At 45.9% G+C, this 15,072-nt stretch overlaps 1 protein-coding gene across 4 annotated transcripts in view; it reads right to left on the minus strand.

Moving 5' to 3' along the window:
• Positions 1-2,632: 2,632 nt before the first annotated feature.
• The window catches only part of EVL (Enah/Vasp-like), a 140,861-nt gene continuing 128,421 nt past the window's right edge, over positions 2,633-15,072 (minus strand). For 3 of the 4 annotated variants that reach the window (XM_032187988.1, XM_032187987.1, XM_032187986.1), the window contains exons 6-14: positions 14,596-14,825; positions 14,035-14,156; positions 10,523-10,583; positions 8,460-8,526; positions 7,013-7,079; positions 6,846-6,908; positions 4,718-4,784; positions 4,305-4,362; positions 2,633-3,242 (exon numbers count right to left, since the gene is read on the minus strand). In XM_032187988.1, the coding sequence (XP_032043879.1) occupies positions 3,205-3,242; positions 4,305-4,362; positions 4,718-4,784; positions 6,846-6,908; positions 7,013-7,079; positions 8,460-8,526; positions 10,523-10,583; positions 14,035-14,156; positions 14,596-14,825 (773 nt within the window). In that variant the 3' untranslated portion in view covers positions 2,633-3,204. The remainder of the gene's footprint in view (positions 3,243-4,304; positions 4,363-4,717; positions 4,785-6,845; positions 6,909-7,012; positions 7,080-8,459; positions 8,527-10,522; positions 10,584-14,034; positions 14,157-14,595; positions 14,826-15,072) is intronic. The other variant, XM_032187989.1, reaches the window with a different exon arrangement.

Below are 15,072 nucleotides of genomic sequence, written 5' to 3' on the forward strand. Positions count from 1 at the left end.
ACCAAAATTGTCAGCCGCTTCTGACCCTGCCTCCCATCAGCATTTCAGTCGTGGTCCCACCTTGCTGTGCCACAGTGCCCCTGCTTGCTGCAGGGACTGGGAGCTGCTGGAAGTACTGGGGCCTGCGGGTGTGCGGGGCAAGCTGAGCTTCCATGAGTGTGGCTGCTGCTGGAGAAGGCTGTGGGCTTGTCCTCTCTGTGGCTGCTCATTTTTTGTAAATACAAAGCAAATGGGACTGGGTTAGGAGAACGTAGGGTCTGTGTATGGTTTTATTCTCTTCACTTAAAAATTAATCCAGATCCCCTTCGTTGTGTGGCCATGTTAGAAGCGGAGAAACGATGGACAAATAGCTGTGTGGGTGGTCAGAGAGAAGGTCAATGCCCTTTCAGGTTTCTGATGCTCTAAAATGCCCCTGGCTGCTGTGTGGCAGCAGAACCTCAACAAGCACAGCCCGGAGGGGCACCCTGCCCTATGGCAGGAACAGGCAAACTACAGCAGATGCTGTGAGGGGGAAATCCTCTGGCAGTGCCACAACTGCAACCACCTCCTGGTGCCTTCCTGTCACCAGAGCCACCAAAACACCGGCTTTGACCCCTGCTAATCCTAAACTGTGCTTGGAAGCAGCGTGGGGCATCAGCTGGAACCCGGCAGAGCCCCAGGCCTCTCCTTGCTGCTGTCCCCTGTCCCTGGGACACGGCTGGGTGTAGAGCAGGGTGAGCGCCTGGCGGGGGGATGAGGTGTCACTGCTTGTCAGCCAGGCCCCCCTGCTTGTCCCCGTGCACCTCAGGGCTCTGCTCCCATTAAGCAGCTCTGTGCAGACTTCAGTTCGTTGTCTTAATTACAGGAGGCCTGTGGAGATAGCAGAGGGTAAGAAAAGCTCGCGTTCAGCAGGTTGCTGATGTTAACGTAGGGGCACACCGCATCCAGGCCGCACACAGCCTGAGTGGCAGCAGTTTTTGCTGACCTTAGGCACAACGCAATACTCTGAGGCAAAACACAAACCATGGCAGTTCCTCAAACATCTTCAACCTTAAATAGAGTTTCACAGAGCAGTTGTGACCACCTGCAAGGCAGCAGTCTAGGAAAGTACTTGCCATTGTCAGGTGTGCCACTAAATGGGTTTATAATTAAGGAACACATCGGCTGTTGTGTGAGATTTATGCAGCTGACCATAATAATCTTCACCGTTACTGATGCCTGGCTGTGTTCTTCCCACCAGAAAGTCTCTTCCTCCTGGTCCTGGGGCTGCAGTGTTGTGTTGCACATCAGTGTCTTTCAGCTTTATCTCCCACACGGACTTCTGTCCCACTGTGCTAAGCCAGCCAAGTGGGAAGCCGGCACTAAACAGCCAGCGCAAATCAGGCCTGGAGCTTGTGTTTGAAATAAGTTTAAATTTCTCCCATATTCCCATATTTAATCTACAGTATAGCTAGAAAGAAAGAAAAAAAAAAAAAAAAGAAAAAAGGAAAAATAAAAAAAGAAGGGTTCTGAAAGACAAATGGGGCTGCTTTGAAGGCTGCTGAAGCATAACCACGGGCTCTCCATGCCAAAGCAGATAAAAATTTATAAGTAACTGCGAGCCCGCCCTGCCCCTGCCTGCCTGGGTGTCCTGTTGCTTGAAGGCAGTCACACAGATCCCCAAGACAGTGTAGGTTGGCAGGGCCTTTGGGGGGCACCTGGTCCTCCCTTGCTCAAGCAGGGCCACCCAGAGCAGGCTGCCCAGTCCGTCCTGCCCCATCCTGCCACACTGCTCTGCGAGGTCTGGGGGCGGCCACTGCCTCTTGAGGGCTCTGCTCCTGAAGCAGCTCCTGGGACGTGGCCTTCAACACGAAATCTTCAGGAAGGCCTGAAGCAAGGCAGGGGGCTCAGGGAATGCTGGGCTGACTTCAATAGCTGAACTCTGATTGCGTCTTCCGTTTACACAAAGCTGTTGAGAAGATGGTATCGTGGCTGCTGCCTTGTAAATCTTGCGCTGAACCAAGTCGAGCAGAAATTCCCAAGATTGCACTAAAGAATGGGAAGAATGGCACTAAAGAAAAAAAAAAAAAGTGTGACCTGATATAGATACAAGTGGGTGCATGCTATTAAGTGCTCAGCTGTGCCGACGCAGCATCTTGTACTCAGATATGAGACTTCATTTTCCATGAAATAAAGCTCATCAAAGGCTGCACAGCGTTAACAGATGAAACGTGTGAAATATTAACAAGTGACACCCCTAAGCCTCTAGTTCAGAGGTGTTGCACCAGTGATTTCAGCACTGCCCTAATGCCTTCTGTAGCCTTGCTCCAGATGAACAACCCCCTTTTATTTACTAGGAGCTCTTACACGTGCAGGTGATGGGACTGGTACTTTTTTGTTGTTGTTGTTTTGTGTTTTTATTTTTTTACTGATGGCAGGAGATGCAGCAGGACAGTGGTGGCCTGAGATGAGCCATAAGCCACTGACCTTCACTGACCAGCAAAAAGTCACTGAGGTTTCTGCACGGGCTCTCCGTTCCTGCTCCGTGGCGCTGCAGCTGCAGGGCGTGTCTTCATTGCCTTCCTCCCATCCTCCCTGTGCCAGCAAGGAAACACATTCAAGTGGCATTGAGGTGGGGAAACTGAAGCGATTAATGAAACAAACAAAGGCAGGGCCATGTGGACAATAAACAGTTTATTACCAATATGAACACAGATACTGTGATGCACTGACGTACCATTTTTTTATATTGTGATAACTCTGAGACAAAGAATTTGTTGGCTGACAACTAACATGTCTCTGTTTTCTTCTGGTGATGCCACAATACATTTCTGTTGGCAAAGGATCTTCATTTACATTGCAGACTACTAGTAAAATTACTTTGAAGTCATCTATCAAAAGCAAATGATTCACGTGTGTTCTTATCTACTACTAAAAAGAAAGGTAATACATTTAAATAAGCAAATACAAAATACAAAAAAGGCTGACAAATCCAATGTGCAGTGTCAGATGAAATCTAAAAAATCCAGAAATTTAAAATTTAATATTCTTTAGATTAAGACTTTTAAAATGAAGCGAATCCAAGGCAGCAGCAAGCTTCAAAGTGTGCTGAGTCTGCTAATAAAAAGGGTATAAGAACAAAGACAGTGCCGGTGTCCTCTCTCACCATCTTGCGTGACCTTGGTACACTTAGAAATGATCCGCTCTTCCTAGCATTCTTAGTACCGTCCAAATGCTTTGCAGTCATTATGTTGTACTGATCCTACTCAACTCCTGCCGTATGGCTAGAAAACCAAACCACAAAGTTAGTGCATAACGTCATGCCCAGCGCGCGGAGAACGCTAAGTACAGAGGGTGCAGAACGTACGCGCCGGTAAAAGGATGAGTGGAGGGTAAACGGATGGTAAGGGTAAGCAGTCAGCTGTTTGCTTGCAAACTGCAGTAGTGGCTTAAGAAGTTGCATCTGCGATTTATAATGGATGTCTTATTTTGCACTGGAATGAACCGGGGAGTCTCTGAGGGCCAAGCTGCTGGGGCAGTAGCGTACAAGTAAGGGCGTCCTCACCCCAAACTGCCCAGCTGATGGTGGGCACGTGGTGGTAGGGCAAGGGGAGGGGGCATGGGTTTAGCTGTTTCACAGTCTCCTCTATTTCCCCTTCTGTATGAAGCTAAGATGGGGAGTGCAGGGCATGGGCATGGACCTACATTCACATGCCCTAACGCAGGCATCAAGTAGGTATTTTGCTGTGCGTGTCAGTAATAGTGTTATTATGCTACCTTATGACGGCCTTGAGAAATACATTTTGTCATCAACTGCAGAGCAATTTATAAAAAAAATGTGGATACTTTTAGTACAGCTGTTGCACTTTTCACCGAGTTGGAAAAGTACATGGCTATTCAGATTGAGTGAAGGGCTGAAACAGATTTTTGAGCATGGGAGGCCTACGGAGGATGCTCGGGAAGGATTTCCAGGTAGCTACCTTTGTGTCCTCCTGCTTGGCAGGCTAGTTAAAAGTGATTTCACGCTCTCTGACTGTGATCAATTGATGTGCCTTGGGTTACGGGCTGGCCATTTCTCCCAGTCCCACCTCTGAGAAGCACAGGCCGGTGAATTTCTCACAAGTTGGGGTGAAAATGCTTGTCAACAGCATAAAAATAAAGGATGTGAGTACAGTGTCACAATCAAAGATCAGTTAAGGTAGATGCATGGCCTTCGGTTGTGTATATAAATCAGAGCTGCTCAGGCAAGTCTGAGAACACCAGGGAACTCCCTGCCGTGCCTATCATCTTATCTACAGGAAATTAGTCATAAAGGTGAGAAAAATAATAATTTTTCTCTTTCTTACCATCAATTATCTCCTCTTTCACTTTGTGTAACTCTCTTACAACTTCCTCCAATATTTCCTGATGAGACAAAACACAAGTCAGCTGCTCAGAATCTCCTTCTAACCGGTGGAAGAAAACGCAAGTTTAACACGGTTGTGCTGTGCCCCCGCCTCTGCTGGTGCTCGGAGCCTAGCGCTGCTCTCAGCCAGGGCTGCAGAAGAGGCTGGCATATTTATTTGCACATTTCTGTACAGGCATCTTGCTCGAATAGCAGTGAGACTGTGCTCTCGTGCTGCTCACCAGCTACCCCTTCTCTAAGCACCTAGTTGTAGAGGAAATCGGCAGACTGAACAGCTGTTTTGCTCGTACAGCGCATGCATGGGGGAAAATGGGTAGCTCGCCAAATCCGAGTGCCAAGGACCTTTCGACTCACCTGTTTCATTCGATCAAAATCTAAGGCATCCATAGCCACGTCGTTGCTGCTGCTCACTGGCTTCATCCTTGAAAAAGGAAAGAAAAGGACAAAAAAGCAGCCTGTTAGTTGCTTGCAATGCTTGCCCAGCCATACCCACCTGCTGACCCCGGCCCTCGGGGAGGCTGCTCCTGGACTGCCCACAGCATGGAGAATACATGCCAAGGCTGAGCCCAAACTTAATTTGGACTCTTTTTTTGAGGGTGAGGGGGACTCAATAATTTTAAACTAGAAAATACTGAAAGGACTTAACAATATACTTTATCACAGAATTTGCAGTGTAGATACCAGCATCCTTGTCTTGGCACCTAGGCTTTAATCAGTTGCTAAAATAACAGTAACATACAGGTTAGCAAAAGATGATTGGAAAAAGAATAGCCCAACAACCCTTTGCTTCAAAGACCTGGCTTGAGCTGAGCTTGCTGATAACACTGTGCAGCACCGGCACTTTGTCTAGACCCCAAACCAACCGCAATCTGCCCTTACTGCCTGATACACGTGAGTATTACCAGTCTTCCAGGACTGTATTCGTCCACAAGCTGACCTCTGCTGATGGCTGACGAAGGACCATAGGGAAGCTGAAGCTGTGAGACTTTCCATTTTAACCAGTAACTCTAAAACATCTCAGAAAGGAATCATGCTAAATAATTCAAAGAGAAGATTTCAAATAACTTTGCCATCATCTTTGGGCCCATGCTGGCTGAGATCCTGCCACCTCTGTGGGTACACTTGGTCTTGTAGCCTTTTCTTGAGAAACCCTTCATATTTTTGCTACCATCTCACAACTAGGTTAACAGTTAAGACAGATACAAATGCCATCAAACTGGTCAGAAAGGAAACAGGCCATTGCTGAGAGCTTCTGCAACGTGCCCTACTCCCCCTGCAAAAGTCAGATGAGCAGCAAACACTGAGAACTACTGCCAGGCGTTCAACTAGAAATGGAGTTTTCCCTCTGAACCTCTCCATGGTGGAATGGCATTGTAGAAGAGAGATGGCAAAAGCTTGGTGGCTGCTTTAAATAGCCTATATTTCATTTCTGTTTGCAAGAAGAATGAATAGTCTTTTCTATACCAACTGGAAACAGACATATTTCCTACAGCCAAGGCGTCCCACTGGTCTTAGGAGAGCTGACTACATTTTGTCCTAGTAACACTGGTTCATACTTTGGTTTTTGTGCACGATATGTTCTAGCATCTGTAACAGCAAGAAGGACGTGCAGATAGATGCCATTGGCAATTTTCTGTATACTGTTCGCACTGTGGTCAAGTAACAGTGCAAAACAAGGGGCATCTCTTTGCAGTAAGTGCTAACCACACACAAGTCCCTGTTCCACCTCCTCCTTCAACGTATCCACCTGTCTCAGTGCTCAGCACCGCAGTCACACGAGGTGTTCCTGGGCCAGCCCCAAAAGGCAGTCTCTCTTTAGCTGTGCAACACCAAACCTTAATCTCAATCTCTGTGATGACCCTGCAGCGTGGCTGATGGGACTGCTGGATTCCTGCTTCAGGTTTCTCAGCTTTTGACACTTGCCAGCTTTTGTACCCCGTATTTCTGAATGCCAGTCTGCTGGCTGGCGCTTTCCACAGCTCAGTGTTAAAAAGTTGCTGCACCAAGTTTTGCTCTCCCCCTTTCTCATGCATTTGTTGCAGCTGCACAGACAGGAGAATAACCACCCTTCTCCAAGTTGTAGGCTCTTCGGATCATTTCTGTCATTGATTTTGGATTTCTGCTGAGGTTGGGCAAGGAAAACTTCCCCTGTCAGCAGGGTCATCCTGAGCCTACCGCAAACCAGTGCTCCTAAACCTCCTTTCTACTTCGCACAGCACCCTGCCAGCCCCTGCCTGATAAGCACTGTGTGATTAATTCCTGTGATGCCCGTGCCCACCTGAGCAGGGGGCTGTTTCTGTGGAACAAGGCTTTCCCACAACACACTCTACCATCACCCTGTTCCCACTTTGTGCAGCGACAGACAGAGCAGACCGTAACAGAGTGAGTACAGACACAACAGAAGACGAGCGCCAGTGCTGAATGATGGGATTTGCCAAAGGACAAGCCAAGACGGTTAAGAAGCCGGGCTGTTAGCCAGTACCTAGAAGACACGTGGGATTGTGTGGGGCTCTTAGCTTCACAGCTCTTCACCACTGATGGATTTCTACAGCAATGGAATGAAACGAGACATGAGTTGTGCAGGTGCCACGGGGACAGCGTGACCATCCCAACTACTAGCCAGCCACGGGGACAACCTGTGCGGCTCACCTAGACAGTAATGAAGATACAGGCTTTTCAACAGAATTGCTCCTTTCCCATGGCTTCTTCCCAGAGTCTGTAAAAAAGAAATTGAAATGTTACTGTTTATTGTTTTGTTTTGTTTTTTTTCTTCTCTATCAATAAAAAAATCCTGATATTGCTTGTTTTATACAACTGCTTTCATTCAGTGGGGGTGAATGACTTAGAAAGATCCAGGAAAGCAGGAGTGCTGGATGAGGGTGGTTGCCTACATCACAGAGAAAGCATTGGCAAAGATTTGCTCAGTGATCCTTTTAATTAAGGACCAGACACTTAAATGATACTAAAAATGCATGGAATTGGAACGGTACAAAGAAAAGCACAAATCCCTGATAGCAAGAAATACAGGCTAATTGCTGCAAGGCTTAGTTTATTCAGTAGAATACTTATTTGTATTTTAAGTGAAAAAGGCTTATGTTTCTTGTCTGTTGGCAGAAAATGTGGGTGTACCTGAAAAAAAAAGTGTGACCCCCTCAAGTGAAATCTCCACAGAGAAAATTTATTTAATGCTGTTTGCATTTCAAGCCAGCAGAACGTTCCCCAAAACTGCGGTACAGATCCCTCATTCCTGAAAACGCCTCCTATTGCCCCAACTTTCTCTGCTGCAAGTAGTCCAAAATAAAGTGAGCAGTTTCAGAGACCCGCATGACACACAGCTTTTTACACAAGGATTTGCTCCTCTGTGAGGTGCTGAAAAGCTCTTTAGAAGAATTATGGACACTCCCAGGAAATCTCTTTATCTTGTTCCTCTTTCATATGCATTCACCTTTCTGCTAGCTTCTTCCCCTTCCCTTGTCAAACAAGCAAATAATGGCTTTGTTCCAAAAGGAAGCTGGAATGGTTAAATACTCATTCCCCTGGGAGAGATTTCTTTCAGCATGTATGAAAGCCAAGGCTGATGCAAGGATGATTTGCTGATGCAAAGCTGGCTGGCTTGCAGCTTATCTACTGCGATACAATCATTTCAAATCATCGTAGGAAAACATATTTTAGGGGCTCCTTAATTTCACCAGGTAACTCTCAAGATTAAGCCTACTGCAACAAGCTATTAGGCTAAGGAAGGATAACAGCTTGAGACCTAAACGCCAACAGTACAGACCAGGACAGCTACAGTACCAAAAGCGGAATAAGTATTTGCTCTCAGAGGATTGGGGTGCATGATTCTGACGGTGCAAATCCTCAATTGTATGTCTGGACCCCTGTAACTTGATTGGCCCTTTAGTCAGCTTTGAGTCTGAGAAGTGCATAAAATCACCATTTCTTGCTGAGTACAGCTTTTGAAACAACTGTCACTAGGGAAATTTTCCATTAGCTACCACTGCTGCGCTCTGAAGGAGGACAAGGAGCCAAGAGTCCTGAGAGATGCAGAAGACTGGATTAAGAGGTCAAGTAAAGTACCAGTAGTTCGTTTTAATACCTGATGAATTTTGCTGCTGCTGGGTGGGACCTCGTGTACCGGGTGAAGGAGAGGTGCTAGCATCGTCCTAGGAAGAGAAAAACAGAGCATTACGTAATTATGGAGGTGAGGCACAGAGTCCTCATCTGCTCTGGAGACCAGCTACAGTACACACAGGTACAAAACCAAGTTTTGTTCTGGCACCTTTTATAGGCACTGCTACCATAGCATGGGTTGAAGTCCATTTAAACTTTAATTTTTCTCACTATTTAGCATGGAAATTTTTTTTTGTTTTATTTTTTTTCTCTAAGATGGACACTTTGCCATGATTCCACTGAATCATTCTCATCCCTGTGTAGCAAACCAGGCTGAATTACCACTGAGGAGTGCCAGCTGGTGTTATCTAAATACAAAACATTCATTCCCCAAATTTAGAAACTCTCTGTAATATGGAAACAGAGCCATCTGAAGGAACACCAGGCTACATCCCAGTCTTTTACACCAGCACAGTCACTGGTATCAGTGAGAGCAGCCCAGGTGCTAACAGAATATAAAATAACTACATCGGTCGCTTCTCCTCCTAACTAGAATATTAAATACTACATCACAGATTTGGACTTTGTTTCATGGGGTTTATGAGTGGCAGGTCATAAAGCATTAACCCATATTTTTGACATGTCATTTTTATTTAGTTACCCTCACAACAGACTCAGGAAAAGGTTTAATTGTGTATGGTAAAAACAAAATCACGTCAAGTTTGACGTAAGATAACCGCACCACACAGTGTGCTCAAGACACACATTAAACAGATGTTAAAACATCCTTCTTAATAGTTTGGTGCTACCAAAAAGTTAGAATGGGGATGCAGACTCCTGCAGAGCTTTAGGAGAGATAGCAAGAAGCAGAAAGACAGCAGAGGCTGAATAGTAGTGGTGCCTTTCATCTCAGAGTGTATGGTTCAAAACGAGCCTTGGGGCAGGATTAAGAGTAATGGTTGCACTGCAGAACCAGGGATTCAATAAGCAAATTCCATGCTTGAAGCATTCCTGGAGGACCATGCAAAAAATAGCTGCTTTTCACCTTAAACAGTGCTTATTCTGCTCTCACTACAAACTCTTCAGACTGGGGTGAGACCTGCACTTTCTGAGCAGCTTTCCTGCTGAGCAGTTGTTATCTTGTCTCTGGTGGGAATGTCTCTGTGATATGGGGCACACGAGATGCTTTATGAACTTGCAGCCTTCACAAGGGTACAGTCTGGCAACAAGGACACTCTATGAGCAGCAACCCACGGGAAAGGACACAAAATTAACTCTGGCCTCTTCCAAATCTGGAGAGATCTCCCATGCTTCAGTGGTTCAGCAAGTAAAAAGAAGGGTTTTAATCTGCATGTTGGACTCAAAATCATAGCACTAAGTTTGGTGTAAAGCTTGCGTCAAATCAAAACTCTTGCTCAGTTGCTTTCATGGACAGCATACAGACAGACTGCCTAAAACAGAATGAATCCAAGCTCCCCGAAATTGTCTTAAGTCTCACTGCAGTGTAAGTATTATGAACACAGATTTTAATTTTTGTATGGTCTAGTAGTTAATAAACTGTTTCTCCTTCCCTCCCAGAGACATGTTTTATATGCACCCTATGGTCTGCGGTGAGCTGATTCTTTCTTTGCATGAAGGATGGCAAACCAATGTTACCCCACATGGCTGATGATCCACTTCAGCTCAGCTGAAGCTGCAAATTAAAGAAACATGGACCTGGTCTCAAGATGACTTGCCAGAAGGGCTCGTTTAATCTTCTTAAGGGGCAAGACTCTACTGTACCCTAAGATACTCAGAGCAGAGCATGAGAAAGCACCAATTGGCCTGGTTTGGGCAAACCCTCACCCACAAATAGGAAGGCAACTCTTGTTTCTGCAGTGCTCTTCCCAGGAAAGGTAGAAACAGTCACATTTATTTCAACTGATTGTGTATTACAGGGTCAGCACTGCTTGTCATTCCCTGCCGTACTCAATGAACGAGAACAGGACTTTGCAAGGCAGAACATCAACATTTTTGCAAGAGCACAACTGCAAGGAATCTTTTACTTACGTTTTGGCTTTCCTCTTCTTTTTTGTCAGCTGGCTTGTCTGACTGCGACGCTGCTTTCCTCCTTTGCAAAGGAATACGAGACAGGACACACAGTCAGCTCTCTGGAAGCACACTTCCTGCAGCCTGTGGGAAGGCTGATTCAAGCTTTGGTGGGAGTTATTATTTACTTAGCTCCTCTTACAGAACTTGACAAAGACTGAATACATTCGGTTGCGTAGGATTTTGGATGGAGGTGAGGAATCCAAACCTTAGCGATACAACTCACGGAGAGGGGCAATATTTTGAAGCCGTGTTTAATGGAGGAATGCAGGGTGTGCAGAGTAAGAAATGTGTTGAGGCAGAGGAAAGAAGCAGAGCTGGTATGAAATGGGGTAAGAAAGGGATGACTGCTCTCTAGGGCTCAGGACCTGGCAGCGTCAGTCCTACACAGGAGCCCCCACAGGGGGTTCTGAGCAACAGGTGGCTCAGGTGGGAATTGCTGTGGTGAGATATTCTCAGACAGCTCCAAAACCGTTCTGTCAGTCATCCTATGATCCAACCATCCCCATTCCCACCCAGAGAAAGGGCTGTGGCACTGCTCCCATGTACTGAGATGGTCAGAAAAGCCCTTCAGCCCTGGGAAGAGAGGGCACTGCTCAGCCAAGGCCCAGGGTAGGAAAGCTCTGGCTGGAGACCAGGAGTCAGGAAAAATGAGTGCGCCAGCCTGGGTTTTCAAGTGCCTTTGGTGAGTGGTGGCAGATTACTGCTGTCTCAAATCCAGTTCAAAGGTAGCAGAACTCCTGAGCCCCCCAGTCCCAGGACCAGCAGTGTTGGTGGTGGCTGCAGAAGTTGAGTGAAAACCTCACTCTGTCCTCCCTCTTCCCAAGGTGAGGCAGAGCTCCATGAGAAGCACATGGCAAAGAGCTGCAAGCCACCCATGGAGCAATTGGACATGTGAGTAAACAAACATGTTTGTTTTGCTTTGAAGAAAGCATGGTGAAACTTCTTGGGTGCCAGCCACATTGACTGAAGAAAATGAAAAACAAATTCTTGATTTTCAAGCCCTGCTTAGGGTCTAAACAACACTCAAGGGTGCCAGGTACTGCTTCTCTTTGTAGGCAGGGGAACTGCAGCTCCAGTCTCCACCTGACTTTTGGTTGAGATGATCCTTATCCTTACCCACCTGCAAACACTACCCTTAGCAGGCTCTTTTTTAACACACCAGTATGACAGGTTTTTCATTTCATCTTGATACTGAGTTGGACAAAATTCATCTCAAAGGAAAAAAAAAATAAATCCAAATGGCTCTCAGAAAGGCTTCTGAGTTTCAATAAACTGACATGTTTCTATCTTTGCCAAAAGAAATGCCTCACTGGATTCACAGAGGAGGATTTGATGTAAATTTGGAGTAAAACAGAGGAGTTTTTATCTTATTATTATATGCATGCATGTGCTTGTAGGATGTAAATTTGGAGTAAGGAGGAGTAAAGCACATTTATGTGTTTGTAGGCCACAGTGCTCTGTAAGAATTACTTTCAGATATTCAACTGCATTTATAATTTTATGATATCGGATCAGAAACAATGTTTAAAGTCTTCCTATAATATTTAGTTGGCATTTCTGAGGGGGAAAAAAAGTTATAATGGTTATGAACTTGAGCCAGGGAAATACTTGCCCTGCTGGGACCAGTGTCAGATTTATGTCTTTCAACAGACTTAACTGGGCTAGAAATGATGGTGGGTTATGAGGTGACAGTACATTATTACACTTGCACTTCAATTCTCAATCAAGCAGCTGCTCCCACGGAGGCCACTAAATCCAGAGAGCGGTATTTTACACCACCTGAGCATGCAGACACATTTTCTCCATTCCTTACCCAGCACTAGGTGCACTCCCTGCTTCTGAGCATGTGGTTTTCTGCTCAGAAGAGGGCCCTGAGATCCCACACTCATCACTCAGCAAATTTTATACTGCACATGCTCACTTTCAAAAACACCCTTCCTCCAGGTGCCTTTCCTCCAGGCTGCCAGCTTGCTAAAAACCACCTGAAACACAGTGCAGGTTCTCTCCTTTCTCCATGTCATCGAAAAGAAAAAGGGTTTTACAGCCAAAATGACCCCTCTCCAAATCAGTTTAACAGTCTGTGTCTGACATCTGACTAACATTTGTTCATGGCCATTGACTTCCCTGGATTTGGGAAGCGAAACTGAACATGCAGCTCTGCTGATGGAGCTCCCAGGAAGGACAAGCAGCTCAGTCATTCCCAGAGCAGAGCAGCATGGTGCTCACCACAGTGCAGGGGCTTTTGTTAAGGTAGCAAGGGGATTTGATTCTGAATGCTTGAAGACTGCCAAAAGCCATGCTTGAGTACATTTCAAGCTAGAACCATGGACATTTGTAGGATTTCTACATCCAACCATATGAAATGTCCATTTAGATCTCCTGTTTAAACACAGCTTGTCACCCAGTTACCCTCCTCGCTGTATTTTATTTTGCTTACAGACATTTTCCAGTTCAAGCAAAGTCCGTTTTGACATGTAGCAGTACAAAGTAGATCAGAAGTTAAACCAGAAAATAAGTATTAAAAGCTATTAAATTATTTTAATTCTGAAAAGAGACAGAATTATATATTTGACATTTCAAACTGCTGGAAAACTGTATTTGGAGCTTTGTGAATTAATTGAATGCTTTCTAAAAGATTACATCCACAGTCTGTGCTCAGAATTCCTTTTGAAATGACCAGAACATGGAGGAAAGTTGGAATCAGAATCTCTGCACTAGGAACTGTGTTTATGCTACACAGTGTTATTTATAATCTCCATCTCTGCACACCATAAGACTGTACCTACCCTTTGTTATCTTAGTCATCATTTTGTTTCATTATTCATATGTAAAAAAAAAGTCTTTAGAGCTAAAACTGAAACATCTATCACAAAGAACTTGTGAATTACTGTTTAACAGAACATTACTGGTGGAAGGAGGGGGAAAAGAGAAAGCAAAAATAATTGAAATAGAGTGCTTTTAAATATCTGGTAGCTTGATATATCACGACTCACCTTGGCAGAGAATAACTTGGCTAGACTGTCTGAAAAGACACTAAGGATCAATACCAAGTTACCTGCCAAGATGTTGTCCCGTTATTCTGTGTATGTCTTTGGGCCCAGCATGCTGAATGAGCTGCATAAAATTTATTTGTCTAGGTTCCTTTCGTGGTTTATTCTTTCTGAAAACTGTAACTTCAAAATAGACCTCGTAAACAGCAAAATCACAGAGAATGTATTTGCCACTGTCTTTGAAAGTTATGACACTGCAGGCTTTGCCACAACAGCTAAACTCCGCCAGGTACCATTGCTGCAACACCTTCACTTTCATATTGAATGTCAGGGCATGTGGGTGACTAGGAACTGTGCAGGACCTGGCAAATTGCAAAGAGTCACCGAAGTGACCCATTGCTCCCCAAAATGAGAGCACCTTGTCCCATCCAGTTCACTGCAGAGCTCACGCTAGGGCTTACTTGAAGTCTAAGTACAAACCTTTTTGCCAGTAATTTATTCATTTCTTCCATTAGTCCTCCGCCACCTCCTCCGCTACTTGTTCGGTTGACATCGCTCTTGGAGACCCCACTGGGGCTGGACCCTCCTGAGCCGTCTTCTGGCTTAAGACAGAAATAAATATTGGAATTAAGGAGAAGAATTTAATTTAGAACCACACCCTTAATGATTAGTTTTCCTAATTATTAGCAGCAGCGATCACAATCACAGCTCAAAACCAGAGGCGGGATGTGTTTGGGGTTGGAAAGGAGACCCACACAGACCTTAATAAACCCAGGAGCAATCTGGACGAGGCAGTGCATATGGGCGAATGATGAAAAAACCCATAGCAATGTTTGTTAATAATTATGTTTAGGTTACATAACCCTTACCAAAGTGGACACTTATTTATGCGAGGCCTCACCAGTCTACCCTGGCTTTTTGAGCATGGTGGCTTTAACCACTTGTAACGCTTGTAAAATACCAGCAGACAAAACCAGGATTGAATTGTAATGAAATCCTGGTAGAAGAGGCCATCTGGGGGCCGCCGTGCCCCCTCCTTACCCGTTGAACTCTCCTTAGTTTGGCACCAGCCAGAGCCGCCGCGAGCCCCGACACCGACCCGTCTTCACCGCCAGCCCCTTGGCTGGCACCGGCCGGCAGCGGGGGCGGCGGGGGGGGCGCAGCTCCCATGGGTGGCGGAGGGACTGGGGGGGGTGGCGGAGGGGGAGGGCCCCCGGACGAAGCAGGGATCACCGCAGCCCCGCTGGGATGGCCGGGTGGCAGAGCTGGGCCTGAAATGCAGAGAAGACGAATTACATGTGAAGAGCCATCTCCAACAGCCCGCGCGCGGCGTCATGAGCGCTATTCCCAGGCTGTGACCTGGTGGCACAACGAGTGAGTGATGCCAGGAAGCACCAAGCACCCAGAGGAATAGGGAACTGTGGTTGCATCGATGGTCAATCAGCTACGGCTGTGTCCTCCTGAATGATGGAGGCATCCATGGTCAATCAGCTGTGGTTGTGTCCTCCTGGATGGTGA

This window comes from Aythya fuligula, chromosome 5 (genome assembly GCF_009819795.1).
Source record: "Aythya fuligula isolate bAytFul2 chromosome 5, bAytFul2.pri, whole genome shotgun sequence".
In the NCBI taxonomy this organism is placed as follows: Eukaryota; Metazoa; Chordata; class Aves; order Anseriformes; family Anatidae; genus Aythya; species Aythya fuligula.